General features: G+C 67.7%; 1 protein-coding gene across 1 annotated transcript in view; it reads left to right on the top strand.

The window, feature by feature from the left end:
- The window catches only part of KIF26A (kinesin family member 26A), a 28,953-nt gene extending 14,505 nt beyond the window's left edge, over positions 1–14,448 (top strand). The window contains exons 4-15 of the mRNA XM_032593539.1: positions 901–1,090; positions 5,251–5,460; positions 5,962–6,055; positions 6,318–6,580; positions 6,686–6,869; positions 6,973–7,135; positions 7,464–7,626; positions 8,282–11,114; positions 11,807–12,012; positions 12,129–12,149; positions 12,526–12,676; positions 13,244–14,448. Of these exons, the coding sequence (XP_032449430.1) occupies positions 901–1,090; positions 5,251–5,460; positions 5,962–6,055; positions 6,318–6,580; positions 6,686–6,869; positions 6,973–7,135; positions 7,464–7,626; positions 8,282–11,114; positions 11,807–12,012; positions 12,129–12,149; positions 12,526–12,676; positions 13,244–13,425 (4,660 nt within the window). The 3' untranslated portion in view covers positions 13,426–14,448. The remainder of the gene's footprint in view (positions 1–900; positions 1,091–5,250; positions 5,461–5,961; positions 6,056–6,317; positions 6,581–6,685; positions 6,870–6,972; positions 7,136–7,463; positions 7,627–8,281; positions 11,115–11,806; positions 12,013–12,128; positions 12,150–12,525; positions 12,677–13,243) is intronic.
- Positions 14,449–16,833: the final 2,385 nt, after the last annotated feature.

Consider the following 16,833-nt stretch of genomic DNA (forward strand, 5'->3'; position numbering starts at 1 on the left):
CTGCCCCCCTTTCACGGGGGCCCCACCCGCGTGGAGAGGTGATGAGGCCAGGCCATCTGCGCACCGGGCACGGAGCCTGAACGCGCTCCGGGGCCCACGGTGTGTTCTTTCGTATCTGTGTCACCTGGTGTCACCGTGCTGGGAGCCTGGGGTGGGTGCCGGGCAGCCTGGTGGCCTGCAGTGGAGGGTGCGGGCTCCGGGGGCTGACGCGAGCCAACTCTAGCGTGGTGCCGGGGGAGGATGTGCTGGACGGCTGCGGGAGCCCCCGTGGGAGCGTGGTGGGCCCGTGGGGCACGTGTGCCTGTGACGGTCCCCTGGGGGTTCACAACAGTGCTTCTCAAACGTGCACCAGATGTCGGGGTGGGTTAAAACTCAGGGGGGTCTGCACATTCCCCGGGGGTGCTGTGGGGTCGGTGGGGCTACACCGTGCAGGGCTCGAGTGCCCGGCTGAGGGTGCCGGTATGGTGGGGAGGGGGCCGGGGGCCACGGTAACCATGGGAACACTAGGTTTTGTTGAGCTCCTCCGGTTTGCAGGGTGCTTCGAACCCTTCGGCTCGTCAGGGTTGCACGCAAGAGCCTGTGCTGGTCATGGCAACCCATGTTAGAGATGGGGAGACCGAGGCACAGAGACTAAGTCGACACGCCTGGGTGCCCCGGCCTAGGAGTGGCTGACCCCAGCACGCTCCAGCCACCCCCCCTCCCTGTCCCCCCAGCAGCTGCTGGGCAGGGGACCCAGGGCAGCTGGAGGAGACCCGGCCTGCACTGAGCCAGCCGCCAGGGATAGGACACAGCAACCCCAGCCCGGGGGCCCGTACCGGGCTGTGGGGCCGCACCCGGGGCGGGGCAGGTGAGGAGGACAGCACTGAGTGCCCCCAACGGCCCCCGTCCTCCCCTCCCCAGGGCTGCCCAGAAGCTCAGCCTGGCCTCCAAGCGCAAGAAACCTCATCCGCCACCAGCCCCTGCTGCCCGCGGCGCCTCCCCCTACCCCACGGACTTCAGCGGGGTCCTGCAGCTGTGGCCGCCCCCCACGCCCCCCTGCCTGCTCAGGGCCGCCTCCAAGGTGAAGGACAACCTCGGCGGTGTCGGAAAGGTAGGCCTGCTCCTGATTGGCGGTGACCCCGGGGGCTGGTGGCTGGGACGAAGCCAGGGGTGTCTGAGTAGGTGCTGGGAGGGGGCGCAGGAGGCGAAAGGATCCTGCTTCCTCCTCCCAGCTTGGATGAGGTGGGATACGGACGGGGAGACTGAGGCCCAGGCCCACGTTGGCTGCTCTGGGTGGCAACAAGAGCCTAGGAGACTGCGGTGGGGGTCCCAGGGGCATGTTGTGGCCTCAGAGTGGGGTGGGACAGCCAGGGCTTCCTGGGGCTGGGGGTTGGGGTCTGGCCCCCAGGAGCCCCCCTACCGTGTGTCAGTTGGGACGCTGCCCTCCGCTGTTCAGAGTCCGGGCAGATCCCAGCTGCCACCACCCCTGGAAAGGGGAACGTATGATCAGCTGGTTCAGGTGGGGAAACTGAGGCCCAGAGGGGGGAAGGGGCCCAGCTGCCTGGTCTTGGAACAGGCCATCTGGCCCCTGGCTCTGACCCCTGGCTCCCGTGGCCTTTTGCCCAGACTGGGTTTCCGTCCTGGCCCCATGTGGTTTGCTGGGAACTATACCCTGGCCGGATCGGGGCCCTGCATGTGTGGGGTCTGCGTGAGCACGTTAGCTGGGCTCTTTGTGAGGTGGGCTCTTTGTGCCCATGGAGGGTGGGGAGACTGAGGCACAGTCACACAGCCGTGGGGGTGAGCATTGGACCTGACCCTGAGTGTGTACCCCGACATTTTCCCCTGACTTCCTGCCCACACTCTGCGTGCTGGCCACTCCCAGGTGCCTCCCCGAGGGTGGTTGGGACTGGGGTGGCCCCCTTGCCGCACACCCCTGCCCCCGGCCGGCCGGCCACCCACCCGGGCACTGGGCGCAGCCTCTCCAGCGCCCAGAGGCTCACCCTGCAGAGGCTGGTTGGCTGGGTCCATGCTCCCCTGGGCTCGGTCTGCCCCACCCGCCTGGGCTGCAGAGGGGTCTGATGTGTTCACAGAGGGTCCCCGGGCCCAGGGCCTGAGCCACTCCCCAGACCACTCCCCTGACGCTCCCCGCCCCCCCCCCCCCCCCCCGGCCCTCCCGCCGCGCCCCTCCTCCTCAAGCGACTGCCAGCCAGCTCTTGCTAGAAGCCTTCTCTCACGCCTGTCACCCCGACAAACCTCTCCGCGTAGGTGGTCCTGGGAACCTCAGCGCCGCCCACGTGCAGGTGTATGTGTCGGGGACACGAACCCCGACTGAGCAGAGTGGCTGCGGGACAGGGCTCTAACAGCTCTGACCTTGGCCTCCTCCCTTGTCGCTGGCTCCCTCGGCCAGCTCTCTCTGAAAGTGGGGGGGGTGGTGGGCAGGGCGGGCCTCGTGTCTCAGGCGTGTTATGGGGGTAGCAAGCCTCTGCCACCTCCTTCTGGGGTCCCCACCCAAGTATTCTGGGGCAGGGTCTCCTCCGTGGTACACCAGCCCCCTCCCCACCCCCTGCCCCCGTCCCTCCGCATGGACCCCTTGTCCCCCAGTCCACTCCCTGCCCACCCAGTGCCCCCTCCCTGGCTCCCGGGCTGTTATTTGCACGAATGTCGCATAGTCAGAAATGCCTCTTGAAAGGCGTTTAATATTGTCACAGAAAAGAAGTTAGATTACACTCAATTCCTGACATTAATGTGCTACTTAAGGTAATTCATCATCTTGCAGTATTAAAAAAGACATCGCTTCTGTGGGTGCTGAGCGGCGCCCCTCCCCCCTCGCCCGCCTGGGCCACCTCTTAGGAGTAGAAGCCCTTTTTTATGCAAAACGTGTTTTTTCCCTACCTGGCAGCATTCCGCGGCTCTTTGTAATATCTGAACATTTGGGGAAGAGACTTGATGCCCTTGTCTGGTGCAAAGACCCTGTCATTTCCTGGCCGTGATGACAGGATCCTTGCAGACAATGGCTAGGACAGGGCGACAGCCCCAGGCGGCCGCTCTGCACCCTCCCCGCAGGCCAGGCCGTGGGTCCCTGAGTGGGGATGAATGTCGCTGGCTCCAGAAGGCAGCACCGGGCGCATTTCCTGCCCTGCAGGAGACCAGGCGGAGGGCCTCACCCCCTAGGAACCCCCTCCAATCTGCACAGCCCATTTGGCTCCTGAAGTGGCCAGGAGTTCATGCTGAAAAAAAAATTGCCAGAAATTACCGCGAAGTGCACGTTGTTGTCTGCTTGGCAGCAGCATTTGGAAATGAAATAGTTTTGTTCGTGTCGTCGGGGAATAAAGGAATCGATTCTCGCCCGACGGAGCCCAGGTTCGGGGAGTGCAGCAGAAAAGTGTTTTCTTTCCGCTTCTCCCCTGAGAACGTACCCCCCCTTCCTGGAGCGATTTTGCATGTCAATTTGCCACGTGCTGAAGGGGAGAAGACGGGCCTCGCGGAACTACCCACAGTAAACCAATCTTGCCCGCGTATGTATCTGTCACTTACAATTAAATCCGTGAAAAATATGGGCTCTGAAATGAGTCTGGTAATTTGATTTACGCTGTGGCGGAGAAATCGAAGACTTCATTGGGGAGTGGAAGGTGGTGTCCTTCAGCAGAAAGTGGGGTCTGGCGCCCCTCCCAGGAGGCGCCCCAGTTCACGGGGGGCGCATCGTGGTCACGGCCCTGCACGAGACGTAGTTTGGGGTGTTTGTTCTCCACGCAGGTTTTGGGGTGTCTGCAGTGCAGCTTGCGCTGGGCTCTTGGGGCCGGGTCCCGGCCCCCCTCCCCGCTGAGCCTCTGTTCCCTTGGGGGCGACGGGGCTGGTGGTCCAACTGTGTGGATGCCAGTCTTCCGCGGAGCCTGGCACGGGGGTGGGGGGTGGGGGATGGGGGGCACACCTTTGTGTCTATTGTTGGTTTTAGGGTCACGCGGGAGCTGAGGCTGCGTGGTCACCTGCCAGAGCCCCCAGGCGAACACCCTCCCCCATCCTGCCCTGTTCTTTCTCCTCTACTCCCCCACCTGTGCCCCCCTGGCCAGGCCTCAGTGTCGCCAACACCTCCTGGCAGAATTGAGCCTTTTCTTGGGGAGGATCACCGTGTCCTCCTGCTGGCCGGGACCCTGCCAGTGTGTGGGGTTTTGGGTTGGGTCCCCGGCTGGCTCCCCCAGCTTCCCCTCCCAGGGCATCATGGCTCTCCAGCCGGCCCCCTTTTGTGCCTTTGTTCTTCCTCTCCCTGTGCCGGACCCTGGCTGAGGGGCTAGAGGCAGGGGCTCCCTGGAGGAGGCAGAGGCTGGACCGACATGGGGGCTGGGGCCGCCCTGCTCTGGCCGTGGGGAGGGAATCCTCGCTGGGGGGCTGCCCCAGTCCCCATCCCGCGCCTGCTTTCCTGGGAGCTGCGCTTGACGGCCTGCTGACCTGGGGCCGCTGAGGTGGGGGTGCGGGGCAGCACCCCGGGGCCGGGCTCCGTGGGCAGGAGTGTGGCCTGTGCATCTTCCTTCGGCGGGGGGGTGGCTGTGTCTGCGGCCTGTTCTGGTTGCCCCTCCCTCCCTCCTCCTCCCTCTGCCCTCAGTTTGGGATTGGGTCTCAGGCTGTGTGACCTGTCAGTGTTTCCTCCCTCCTGGGATGGAGGTGGGCCTGGGAGGGGGTCGCTGGGCCGAGAGCCGCGCTGTGTGTGTGCCAGGGGCTCCTTCTGGTCCCAGGGGCTCTGTGCCTTCGGGTTGAGCTCGCTTAGCTTCCAGCTCTGCATCTGAGTCAGTGAGCGGGCCAGAAACCCCTCATCGAGGGTAGGTGGGTGCACTTGTGGTGCCACACTTCCATCCCTGTGCTCACGGGGGCATCCAAAGCCTGTTCCCCCACTCCTGACTTTTCCCCCTGCTGTCCTCCACCACCCACCCCCCTCCCCCGCCCTGTCCTCCCCGACCCCATGCTCCTCCTATGCTCCTCCACCCTGTGCTCCCTGACCCCGTGCTCCCCTGTCCTGGCCCCTGCTCCTCCTCCTGTGCTGACTGCCCCCACACCAGGCTCCCATCCTGTCACTGAGCCTCGCGTTCTGCCTGCCTGGCTGATCTCTTACGGGATCTGCTCTGGCTGGAGCTGGGGTGCAGGCATCCACATTCCTGCGGTGGGGATCCCCGTGCCGGGGCCTGGCCCGCTGTCTCAACTCGCGCGAGTTCCTCCTGCCTTGTAATTAGCGGCCGCTGGGCGGGCGGCTGCTCAGATGCCCGTTCCCGCCTCCCCTGCCAGGTGAAGGTCATGTTGCGAATCTGGCCGGCACAGGGGGCGCAGCACTCGGCCGAGCCCACGTCCTTCCTGAAGGTGGACCCGCGTAAGAAGCAGGTGACCCTGTACGACCCGGCCGCCGGGCCCCCGGGAAGCTCGGGCCCCCGACGAGCTGCCGCTGTGGCTCCTAAGATGTTTGCCTTCGATGCGGTCTTCCCCCAGGACTCGGAGCAGGTGAGGGCGGCGGGCACCCCCAGGGCTGGGGCCGGGGCCGGGGCCGGGGCCGGGCCTGTGCTTGCTCCTGGTGCCCGGCGAGGAAGGAGGAGGGCGGCAAGAGCGAGGCCAGCGGCCCGGGCCCGGCCCCTTCTGCTTTCCCTTCCTCCTTGGCCCCGGCCCAGGGGGTCTCCGACTCTCTGCTGCTGGCCTGGGGAAGTGCACGATTTTTGGTGGGCTCTGTGGAAGGCTTGTGTGCTGGGTGTGCGTGAGTGCCTGGGGTGTGGTGTGGTCTCCACGACGGCGGTGTGAGTTGTGTGCCTGGCGGCTCACGCCCTGTGCGCTGTGTGTCTGTATCCCATCCGTGTGTGTCCCGTGTGCACGTGGAGGTCTGTGTCCTCGGTCCTGTGCGTGCCGGCCTGGCCACCTTGTGAGCTGGGGACAGACAGGCGTGGTGGGAGGCTGGGTGTCGACTCCCTCGATTCTGGTGCCTTCCTGACACCCGGGGCCCCCCCCTCCCAGGCTGAGGTCTGTTCCGGGACAGTGGCTGACGTGCTCCAGGCAGTGGTCGGGGGGGCTGATGGCTGCATTTTCTCCTTTGGCCACATGAGCCTTGGTAAGCATCCCCCCCTCATCCCCTCTCTGCAGTCTCTGGGCCTCATTTCCCGGTGGGGAGGGGGCTGCACGGAGGGAAAGCCCAAACCCTGTCGTCCTGGAGGGCAGGGGGCCTTGGACTGGAGGAGGCCCCCTAGGTCTCAGTGGCCCCCAGTCGGCCCCGAGGGCCCCGGGCAGGTCCAGGGCGGAGGCTGGGTGTGGCTGGGCTCCCAGGGCATGTCGGGCTGAGTGGGGGGGCCCTGACACGCCCACGTGGCCCCCAGGCAAGTCCTACACGATGATCGGGAAGGACAGCTCGCCTCAGAGCCTGGGTGTCGTGCCCTGCGCCATTTCATGGCTCTTCAGGCTCATCGACGAGCGCAAGGAGAGGACGGGCACCCGCTTCTCCGTCCGCGTGTCGGCCGCGGAGGTGTGCGGCCCCGACGAGAGCCTGCGGGACCTGCTGGCCGAGGTGGCCTCCGGCAGCCTCCAGGACGCCCAGTCCCCGGGCGTGTACCTGCGCGAGGACCCGGGGTGTGGGGCGCAGGTACGCCGCGGCCCCGCGTGCGGTCTCGGGGGGCTGCGAGGGGGCTGTGGGGAGGTAGGCGCGGGCCGCAGCTTGTGGGGCGCTGTCCCCTCCGCCTGTCCCCAGCTCCAGAACCAGAGCGAGCTCCGGGCGCCCACGGCCGAGAAGGCAGCCTTCTACCTGGACGCCGCGCTGGCGGCCCGCAGCACCAGCCGGCCCGGCTGCAGCGAGGGCGCCCGGTGCGGCTCGCACACGCTCTTCACGTTGCACGTCTACCAGTACCGCATGGAGAAGTGCGGCCGCGGCGGAAGTAGGTGTCCGCCCGGCGTGGCTCCCGTCCGCAGGGCCGTGCCCGGGCGGGGGGCCTGGGTGCCCTGGGGCCCTGCCGTCACCCTCCCGCCCTGTGGTTTCAGTGTCTGGAGGCCGCAGCCGCCTGCATCTCATCGACCTGGGCAGCTGTGAGGGGGCGCCCGGCAGGGGCGGCGAGGCCTCCGGGGGCCCCCCGTGCCTGTCTCTGTCGGCTCTGGGCAGCGTCATCTTGGCCCTGGTCAGCGGAGCCAAGCACGTGCCCTACAGGTGAACGGCGGGCTCCTCGGTGGGCGGGCTCCGGCCCTGGGGTGGCCCCCGGGAACCAGCCGAGGGCAAGGCGGGCCTGCCCAGTGCGTCTGGACCCCTGAGCTCTTTGGTCCTCTGTTCGTCCCCATCTGCCGGGACTTGCCGTCGGGGGGGGCCCCACGGGGTGGCTGCCCGACCGGAGCCTGGGCTCCAGGCATGGCCCCGTCCCGGCGAGGGGCCTGTGTCCTGCCCTCCCCCGCCCCCCGCCCCGTAGCACCCCACACGCCCAGCCTCCCACCCTGACGTCCCCTCCCCAGGCCCTCAGCCTCTGAGCAACCCTCGCCCCCAGGGAGCACAGGCTCACCATGCTGCTGCGTGAGTCCCTGGCCGCCCCCAGCTGCCGAGCCACCATGATCGCCCACGTCTCGGACGCGCCAGCACGCCATGCCGAAACGCTCAGCACCGTGCAGCTGGCTGCCCGCATTCACCGCCTGCGCAGGAAGAAGGTCAAGGTCTGTTCCGCCTCCTTCCTGCCCCTCCCGCCTTGAGGACCCCCCCCCCCCCGAGGTCCTGCGTCCTCTGAGGGCCCCTGCCTGGCGGGGTGGGGAGCCTGCTGCCCATCTCTGGTTGGCCCCGTGGAGCTCTGCCCAGAGAAGGTAGGGAGCCGGGCCTGGGCCCTGGGCATCTGACGCAGGGCTGGAGCCTGTCCCCGAGGGGGGCTTGCGGTTGCTTGGCCTCTGTGTCTCCGGCACAGGGGTAGGCCTGTGGTCCGGGCAACCTGGCAGGGTCCCCGTGGCCCCCGGGCGCCAACCAGCAGAAAACTTCCCGGGCAGCCCTCGGAGGGGCAGGAGGGTGGCGTGAGGGCCACCCCGGGGTCACATGGACCTGGGTCTGAATCCTGGATTCGCAGTTACGGGTGGTGTGGCTGTGGCCGCGTGTCCTTGCGTCCCTGTGATTCGGCTTAATGCTATTTCCTTGGGCTCCGGAGAAGGCGCGGTTGTGCTTGGTGCTTGCGGCGGCCCCACCCCAGGGGCCACCCGGTGCCGTGGCTGCCATCGCGTCCTCCCGGGCGGTGAGCGGCACGTGTCGCTGGGGCGCGGGGGCGGGCGGGGGGGGGGCGGTGAGCGGTGGGTAAGGCGGCCGCTCACCCGCTTGCTCTGCCCCCAGTACGCGTCCAGCTCCTCGGGCGGGGACAGCTCCTGTGAGGAAGGCCGCGCCCGCCGCCCACCGCACCTGCGACCCTTCCGCCGCTCCATGGCCCCTGACCCTGGCCGCCTGGCCCCCAGCTCACCCGGAGACCCCGAGTGCTCGTCCAGCAGTGAGCAGTCCTGCGACACCGTCATCTACGTGGGGCCTGGCGGGACGGCACTGTCCGACCGCGAGCTCACTGACAACGAGGGCCCGCCCGACTTCGTGCCCATCATCCCTGCGCTGAGCCGCCGCAGGCCCTCCCAGGGCCCTCGAGACGCCGACCACTTCCGTTGTAGCACCTTCGCCGAGTTGCAGGAGCGTCTGGAGGGCATTGACGGCAGCGAGGGCCCCTCCGAAACCCTGAGCGTCGCCAGTGGGGCCCAGCCCGGCCCGGCCTGCGGGGCCAGGAGGCCCTCCCCGCCCGAGGCCGCCGCCCCCAGGAAGGCTGTGGGCTCCCCGCTGGCGGCCAGCACACCTCGAGGCAGCCCCGGCCCGGACACCCACCGGGGTGCCCCAGAGCCCTCCAGGGCCAGCGCCGACCAGAGGGAGGGAGGCAGCGTTAGGCCTGCGCCGCCCGGGCCGGACAAGGTCGCCGCGGGCGGAGGCGGGAGGCCACTGCCCGGCCCGGCCCCTCCGCCTCCTCGGCAGCCAGAAGCCGGCCCAGCCCCCGAGGACCCCGGGGGCGCGGACGTGGATGGTGCGGCACGGACGCCCCCCGTGGGCATGAGCGGGCAGACCGGCCGCCCCCGCCCGTCTGCACGAGGCCGCCGTCTGGAGCGGGGCCTGCTGACCACCACGGTGACCCTGCAGCAGCCCGTGGAGCTGAACGGCGAGGACGAGCTGGTGTTCACGGTGGTGGAGGAGCTGTCTCTGGGCGGGCTCACCGGCTCCGGCCGCCCCGCCAGCCTGGCCAGCTTCGGCAGCAACTGCTCTCTGCAGGCTCTGGCTTCCGGCTCGAGGCCCGTGAGCATCATTAGCAGTATCAACGACGAGTTCGATGCCTACACCACCCAGGCGCCCGGCGGGCCCTCAGAGGGCGCAGCCTGGGCCGGGAGCAGCCAGGGCTCCTCCATCAGCTCTCGGCGCGGCGAGGTCAGCGTGCGCGCGGACGATCGCCACAGCCCCGCGCCGCAGCCTCCCTTCGGGGCCGGCCCTGACTCGCCGGCAAGGCCCGACCCTCTGGGCCCCCCCGTCCTGGGCGGCTCCCCGGATGATGGCCGCTGTCGGTTCCCGGAGCACGGGCGATCGGACAGTCCTGGCCCGGCCCGGAGTCCTCGTCCTGGGGAAGCGGCCGCCGCAGCCCCCACCCGAGTTGCCCCATGGGGGGCAGCCCCGGCGCAGACCATCCACTCCAGCCTTCCCCGGAAACTGAGGACTCCCTCAGCGGCCAGCCGCGCAGGCTGCCCTCGCCTGGCCCCGAGCCCGCCGGGCCCCGGAGGCCTGTTCGAGGACCCTTGGCTGCTGCGGGCAGATGAATGTGGTGCCCTCCAGGGGGTCTCTGCCGGCAGGGCCTCCAGCCCGGCCCCCGTGCTGCCTTGTGCCCGCAGGGTCGTGGACGGCTGTGAGGTGGCAGCCGGGGCAGGCCACAGGCCGGAGGCCGTGGCTCAGATCCCACCGCTGCGGAGGGGAGCCACCACACTGGGTGTGAGCACGCCCACCGCATCCTGCCGGGACGCCCTGGCCGACGCGGCTGCGTGCTTGGGCGGCCTGAAGGATGCCCCCAGCCGCAAGAAAAGCGTGGTCCCCAAGGGAGGCCTCTTCCCCAGGCCCAGCGGGGCGGCCCCCCCAGCCCCTCCTGTGCGCAAATCCAGCCTGGAGCACAAGAGTGGCCCAGCTCTGGCCGCTCCCCAGGCCGGGGGCCTCTCGCGACCTGCGGCTGCCGCCCTCCCCCGAGGGGAGGAGGAGGCCAGGCCCGGTGGCCGGGCTGACCACTCCGTCCCCAGGGCCACGTCGAGCCTGAAGGCCAGGGCTGGCAAGGCGGAGGCAGTGTCCCGTGCCACCACCCACGGCTCTCTGGAGCGGTGTGAGCTCCTGGGGCACAGCAGCGGCAAGGCCAGGGAAGCTCCCGGGAGGCCAGCCCGGGCCGTGCCCAGGCTGGGTGTACCGTCCACCAGCCCCACACCTGGGCCCACTCCTGCCTGTAGGGGCAGCCCAGCCAAGGGAGTGGGGGCCCCGAAGCCCCCGGCCGCAGGGGGCAAGGGCCGCAGCCTAGCAGCTGGTGGGTCGAGGGCTCTGGGTGTTCCCGTGAAGCCACTAACCCCAGCAGTGGGCAGGACCCCCGGTGGCCCCGTGATGGCGCCCCGGGTGGCCCCACGGGCAGTGCCTGGCATGGGGGCCAAGGCCAGCCGCGGCACCATCATGGGCACCAAGCAGGCGCTCCGGGCCGCCCATAGCCGCGTCAATGAGCTGGCAGCCAGCGGAGCCCCTGGCAGAGGTGGCCCCCCCTGGGGCTCAGTGGACTCGGACAGCGGCAGTGACAGCGGTGTGAATGTGGGGGAGGAGCGGCCGCCCGCGGGCCCGGCGCTGCCCTCCCCCTATAGCAAGGTGACTGCCCCACGGAGGCCCCAGCGCTGCAGCAGCGGCCACGGCAGCGACAACAGCAGCGTGCTGAGTGGCGAGCTCCCGCCCGCCATGGGCCGCACCGCCCTGTTCTACCACAGCGGTGGCAGCAGCGGCTATGAGAGCGTGCTCCGAGACAGCGAGGCCACCGGCAGTGCCTCCTCTGCCCCCGACTCCATGAGCGACAGTGGGGCCGCCTCCCCCGGCGCTCGCTCTCGAAGCCTCAGGTCTCCCAAGAAGAGGGCCACAGGTGGGTGCGGGTGCTGCCCTCCGCTGTTGGCACCTACCGCATGCCCACCTCTGATCTCCTGCCACCCCCGAGGCTGGGGCTGTGCTGTTAGAGCAGGCTGGCGAGTGCAAGTCTGTGTGGGTCACCCCGATGGGGCACTGGGAGCCGGGGGAGGCCTTGCATTTGGGGCTCCCAGTCAGGTGCTTCCCTGGGCTCGGGCCTAGCTGCATGGGAGCCCCCTGCCATAGCCGCTCCTGCCTCCTACCCTGACCTGGGGAGACAGGGCCAGCTCCTTGCTGTGTGTGTGTGTGTGTGTGTGTGTGTGTGTGTGTGTGTGTGTGTGGCTGGGGCGTGGGGGTGGGGGTGGGAGTGGGGAGCAGGGAGGGACATCCTGGGAGGTATGGGTGGGGCGCGCCCCTCAAGCCTGGCTCAGGAGTCTGTCCTGGGGCAGCTGGGCTAGGGAGTGTTATGTTGGGCCTCAGCCTGGCTGGCTGGGGTATTGAGGGCTGCCCTCAGGGGAGGGCCAACCAGGAGGCTGTAAGGGGCAGCTGGAGTGGCTGTCCAGGTGACAAGTGGCCTGGAGAGGCTGGGGATTTCTGGATCTGGCCCCGGTGCTGTCTTCTCTCTCAGGCCCTGGGCAGGCTGGGCCGGGGCCGGGGCCTGGGCCTGGGCCCCCAGTCTCCGTGCATCCAGGGCCCGGCTCTCTGTTCCAGGTCTGCAGAGGAGACGGCTGATCCCAGCCCCAATGCCCGACACGGCTGCCCTGGGCCGCAAGCCCAGCCTCCCCGGGCAGTGGGTGGACCTGCCCCCGCCCCTGGCCGGCTCCCTGAAGGAGCCCTTCGAGATCAAGGTGTATGAGATCGACGACGTGGAGCGGCTGCAGCGGCACCGCCCGCTCCCGAGGGAGGATCCGCCTGAGGTCAGGGCCAGTGGGCGGCTGGGCGGCTGGTGGTGAGAGGTCCTGGGATGGCAGGGTGGGCCCTGGAGGGTGTGGCCCAGTGGCCAGCTGACCCTACTTTCCCCTCTTGCCCTCAGCCTTCCCAGGATGTGGAGAAGGTAGGAACCAGCACTACCCAACCCTGAACCTGTGGTGGCCGCTGATGCCCGCTTGGGCAGAGTGGGTGGTCCGAGGGGTCCTGAGGTCACCACTGTTGTCCCCTGGAGTTGCATCTGATGGAGCTTTTACCACAGCTGTTTCCCACAACCTGGGCGCAGGCACTGGCAGGCTGCTTTGGGAGCACCTGGTGGGAGCCCCACCTTGTGGGGGGCCCAGGTCTGACCCCTGCCCACCTCTGAGGCCCCACCGTACATTGGCCCAGGCCTGGGGGCTGGAGGGAGAGCCTCCTTCCAAAGCTGGGGATGGTGGGAGAGCATGGGAGTGGGCTGCCCTCCATGCCTGAGCACCCCACCCCGCCCATCCCTTGCCCCCCAGGGTCCGGCGTGCAACAGTGCCACGCTGCGGCTGGCTGAGCGCAGGCAGCAGAGGCTACGAGAGGTGCAGGCCAAGCGTGAGCACCTGTGCGGGGAGCTGGCCGAGACCCAGGGCCGGCTGATGGTGGAGCCCGGCCGCTGGCTGGAGCAGTGTGAGTCCCCGGCCCCTCGGTGCCAGGGGGGGAAGCAGTGTGGCCCCGCCCCTCTCTGCTGGGAGGGGCAGTGTGAGCCCCGCCCCTCTGCTGGGAGGATCAGTGTGAGCCCCGCCCCCTTCTGGGAGGAGCAGTGTGGCCCCGCCCCCTCTGCTGGGAGGGGTAGTGTGAGCCCCGCCCCTCTCTGCAGGGAGGGGAACTGTGAGCCCCGCCCCTCTTCTGGGAGGAGCACTGTGGCCACGCCCCTCTCCGCTGGGGGGGCAGTGTGAGCCCCGCCCCTCTCTGCTGGGAGGGGCAGTGTGAGCCCCGCCCCTCTGCTGGGAGGAGAACTGATCTCTCCATCCCGGGAGGCGGGAGGCGCAGGCTTGTAGGACTCTACAGTGTGCCCCCACCGCCCTGGTGCCCCTTGCCTGCTGCGCCCCTAAGCCAGCCACTTCCCTCTAGAACTCCAGTTGCTCACCTTCACCTTGGCCCAGACAGGGACCCAAAAGCCGGGAGGGGAGAGAAGCATTTCCTCGGCCCCGTGGGAACCCCTGGCCTGACCAGCTGCTTGCTGTCCCTCCCCAGTCGAGGTGGACCCGGAGCTGGAGCCCGAGTCAGCAGAGTACCTGGCGGCCCTGGAGCACGCCACGGCCGCCTTGGAGCAGTGCGTGAACTTGTGTAAGGCCCACGTCATGATGGTCACCTGCTTTGACATCAGCGTCTCCGCCCCCGCCGCCACGCCCGGGCCGCAGGAGGTGGACGTCTGAGGCTGGGCACTGGGGTGCGCGGAGGGGGCGTGGGAGGGAGCGAGGATGTGGTAGGGGTCGGAGGGAGGAGGATGCAGAGGGTCGGCTGAAGGACCGGGGGGGGGGGGGGTCTCAGAGGCGAGGGAGCGTGAGGGAGGGGCTGGCCGAGTGCAGTGAGCGGACAGGGAACGAGCGTGCGGAGACAGAGACTGTCACCATCCAGACGACACAAGTGCCTTTAACCTTGAACTGGACTTCTCTCCTTTTTGCGTTTGGTGCTAAGGACTCAAGACACCAGCAGACAGTGTGCTCAGGCTGTGGCCTGGCGGCCGCGGTGGCCATCCAAGTGCCCAGCAGGAGCCTCTCTCCAGCCAAGCAGATTCATGTAGCAGGACAGCTCTGGGCTCAGCAGGCCCGAAGGTCAGGATCACTTCTCCTTTACAGCTGTCTCCTCTCGGCAGAGCCGGCCCTAGTGGTCACCAGGCCCTGGGTCTGCGTGCAGTTCTCTCTGCAGATGGAACTGGGGGTCCTCCGGGCAGGGACGGCCCACCTTCCCTTCCCCGAGGACCTGCTCTGTCCTGAGGACACAGGGAGGGCAGCACCCACGGGCTGAGCTGAAGGCACACGGCGCCTTCTTCTACGGCAGGAATTCTTACCAAAACCATAAGCAAAAACAAAACAAAAGAAAACACACACAAAAAATGTGGGGGATAAGGGTTTTGTAAAGGTTCTGTTAGGTTCATATTTTTATATCATTTTGCCTATAAATGCAGTATTTGCAGTGGGAATTTGGAGACAAATGATCTATGTTTTTATGGTTTTCTATGGAAGGTATTCCTCAGGCCAGGCTCTTTCTGGGGGGCACCCTGGGCAGGGCAGGGGTCCTTGGGAGGCACTTCTTGCCAAATGCAGACCAGGGGTGAATTTGCTGAGGTATGTGTTCCCGGCACAATGAGCTCTGTTTTCTGACCGTTGTGCATTTTCTAAGGGCGTCCAAACCTTTGTACAAATGTGTAGATAACATCTTGCTGCAGCTTTTGTGAATAAAAGACGCATCGGTTGTTAAAATGGCTCCTGAGCTCACTGGGCGAGCTGCCCTGCAAGGGCCCTGGGGTGAGGTGGCCTCAAGGCATTGAAGGATGCATCTCCAGGACAGCAGGGGACTTACCTTCTGCTTGTGGGCCCTGCAGCAGCCCTGCAGGGACCAACCTTGCAGGTGAGAGGGGAGAGTAGGGACAGACCGAGAGGGGACAGAGCAGGGAAAGACCGAGAAGGGACAGAGCAGGGACAGACTGACAGGGGACAGAGAGGGACAGACTGAGAGGGGACAGAGCAGGGACAGACCGAGAGGGGACAGGAGGGACAGACCGAGAGGGCAGAGTAGGACAGACCGACAGACCGAGAGGGGACAGAGCAGGGACAGATCGAGAGGGGACAGCAGGGACGGACTGAGTCAGGGTCCACGGGACGGGGCTGGGCTGGTGGGAAGCAGCATTTTCTGGCGGGCTCGGGGCCCTTCCCAGGGGTCATGCTAGCTGGGGAAATTGGGGCAGGTCCTGCGGTGGGAGACCCTTGATCTCTTTCCTTTGTCCGCTGCCTGTCCCTCCGGGAGACAGATGAGCAGACACACAGGACACATCAGGCTCAGGACCCCCGAGCTGGCAGGACCCCCGCCGGGCACGGCCTCCCTCCCCACCCTGCACCTTCTGCAGGCCTCAGGCGGCCCTGCCCGATGCTCACACCCTGGTCCTGAGCAGCCCCACTGCTGCCCCCACCCCGTCTGCGCGCCCCTGGCCCCCGGGGGCTGTGGTGCGGGCACCACGGCCCCTCCCAGCTGGCTGGGCCCTTCCTAGTGTGGTCTGGGACTCCCCCTCTGGCACGGGGGCTGTTCCGCCCTGCACCCCACACCTCGTGTGGTCTCTGCCTGTACTCCCCGCCTCCGTGGGGCTTCTGAAGGGTGGGGTGGGGTCTGAGTCATTGCTGTGCCCCCACATTGGGCACAGTGCTGGGCCTCAGTGGGGCCTCAGGAGATACTTGCTGGAGGAAAGAACGAGGGAACGAGGTTTCTCCTCAGGGGGGAGGCCCAGCTGGGGGCAGAAGCAGGTCCCACACCCAACAGCATTTGACAGCGTGCAGAATGCCTCCCCGGCCCCTCCTGTCCTCTGCACTGAGCCCTCCCCGCCCCCCAACCGCCCCAGGCTGCCTTCTTGCTCCCTGCTGCCTCTGGCACGGCCCCCAGCCCCTGGGGTTGGGCTCCCACGTCAGCCAGAGGCAACGGCAGCCCGGAGCACCCCCGGGCTCTCCCTTTCTCTTCGGAGGCCAGATCTGGTTCCCGGCCTGGGCTCAGGCCTAGCCACCAAGCCTGCTCGTCTGCCACTGAATTTGGGAGGCGCTGAAGGGTGCAGGTGTCTGTGGTGGGGCCCTGGGTGGGATGGGAGACAGGCTTTCAGGACCTGATAGCTGAGGGGACAGGCTGAGAAGCCCACCTGGTCTGGGACTCCCGTGAGCCAGGCCCAGCTGGCTGTGACCCGTGGTCTGACCTTGCCATGCAGGGGTGCTGGGCGCCCTCCTCCATCCTGAGGGACCAGCACAGTGTTGGGGCCTGGGTGGGGTCAGGGCCACGTCCACATCAGAGAACAGGGCGGGGTTGGGGCCGGGGTGGTCACACAGGAGACTGGGGGAGGCCTGCCTGAGAGCCAAGGCCATAGTGTCCTGACCATCTGGCCAGAGCTGTTGCGGGGGGTGGACTGCACTTGGGGGTGCTGCGTGGGTCCCTTCCTCCTGCAGAGAACACCCCTTCCTCCCTCTCCTACCCCTCAGCCACTGGAGGGGCCCAGAGCCTGCTCCTTGATGACAAGCCCTTGATGCCCTTGACCCTCTCCGACCCCCCCCCCCCCCGCCAGCTACTGCTGGGGGTGGCTGACCTTTGGGGCCAGCTAGGGGAGCCTCCTTCCCACAGTCCAGGGGAGGCTCTGGGAGGGTGGCACCTGCTTTTCTGGATGGGAACCCCCTGTTCTGGGGGCAGCTGGAGCCTGGGGCCGCCTTTCATCTGGGACATCAAAGCCTTCAGCCCTGTCATTACAGGCTGGGAACCGAGCTGGGGAGTGCCCATTTCATGGATGGGAAAGCCGCAGCTGCCTGGGACCCAGCTCTCGGACCAACGCTGAGGCGGCCCTCGTGCGATGCCACCTATAAGGGGTCTGTGGGCATCCTGCTTATGGGATGTGTGGGGACACAGAGACCCACAGTGAGCCGGGCTACCTCAGGCTCCTCCTCTGGACTTTCTTCTTGGAGGAGGTGCGGATTTAGAACACTCAGGGCCAGGGGGAGGGGGTTTCCTGTGTCGGGGGGCCGGGGTCAGCCAACCCCAGGGGTGGGAGTGACGGTGCCCTGAGAGCTGGTGAGACGCCTGCCTGGGCCATCTGGGGA

Source organism: Lynx canadensis, chromosome B3, assembly GCF_007474595.2.
Source record: "Lynx canadensis isolate LIC74 chromosome B3, mLynCan4.pri.v2, whole genome shotgun sequence".
Lineage (NCBI taxonomy): Eukaryota > Metazoa > Chordata > Mammalia > Carnivora > Felidae > Lynx > Lynx canadensis.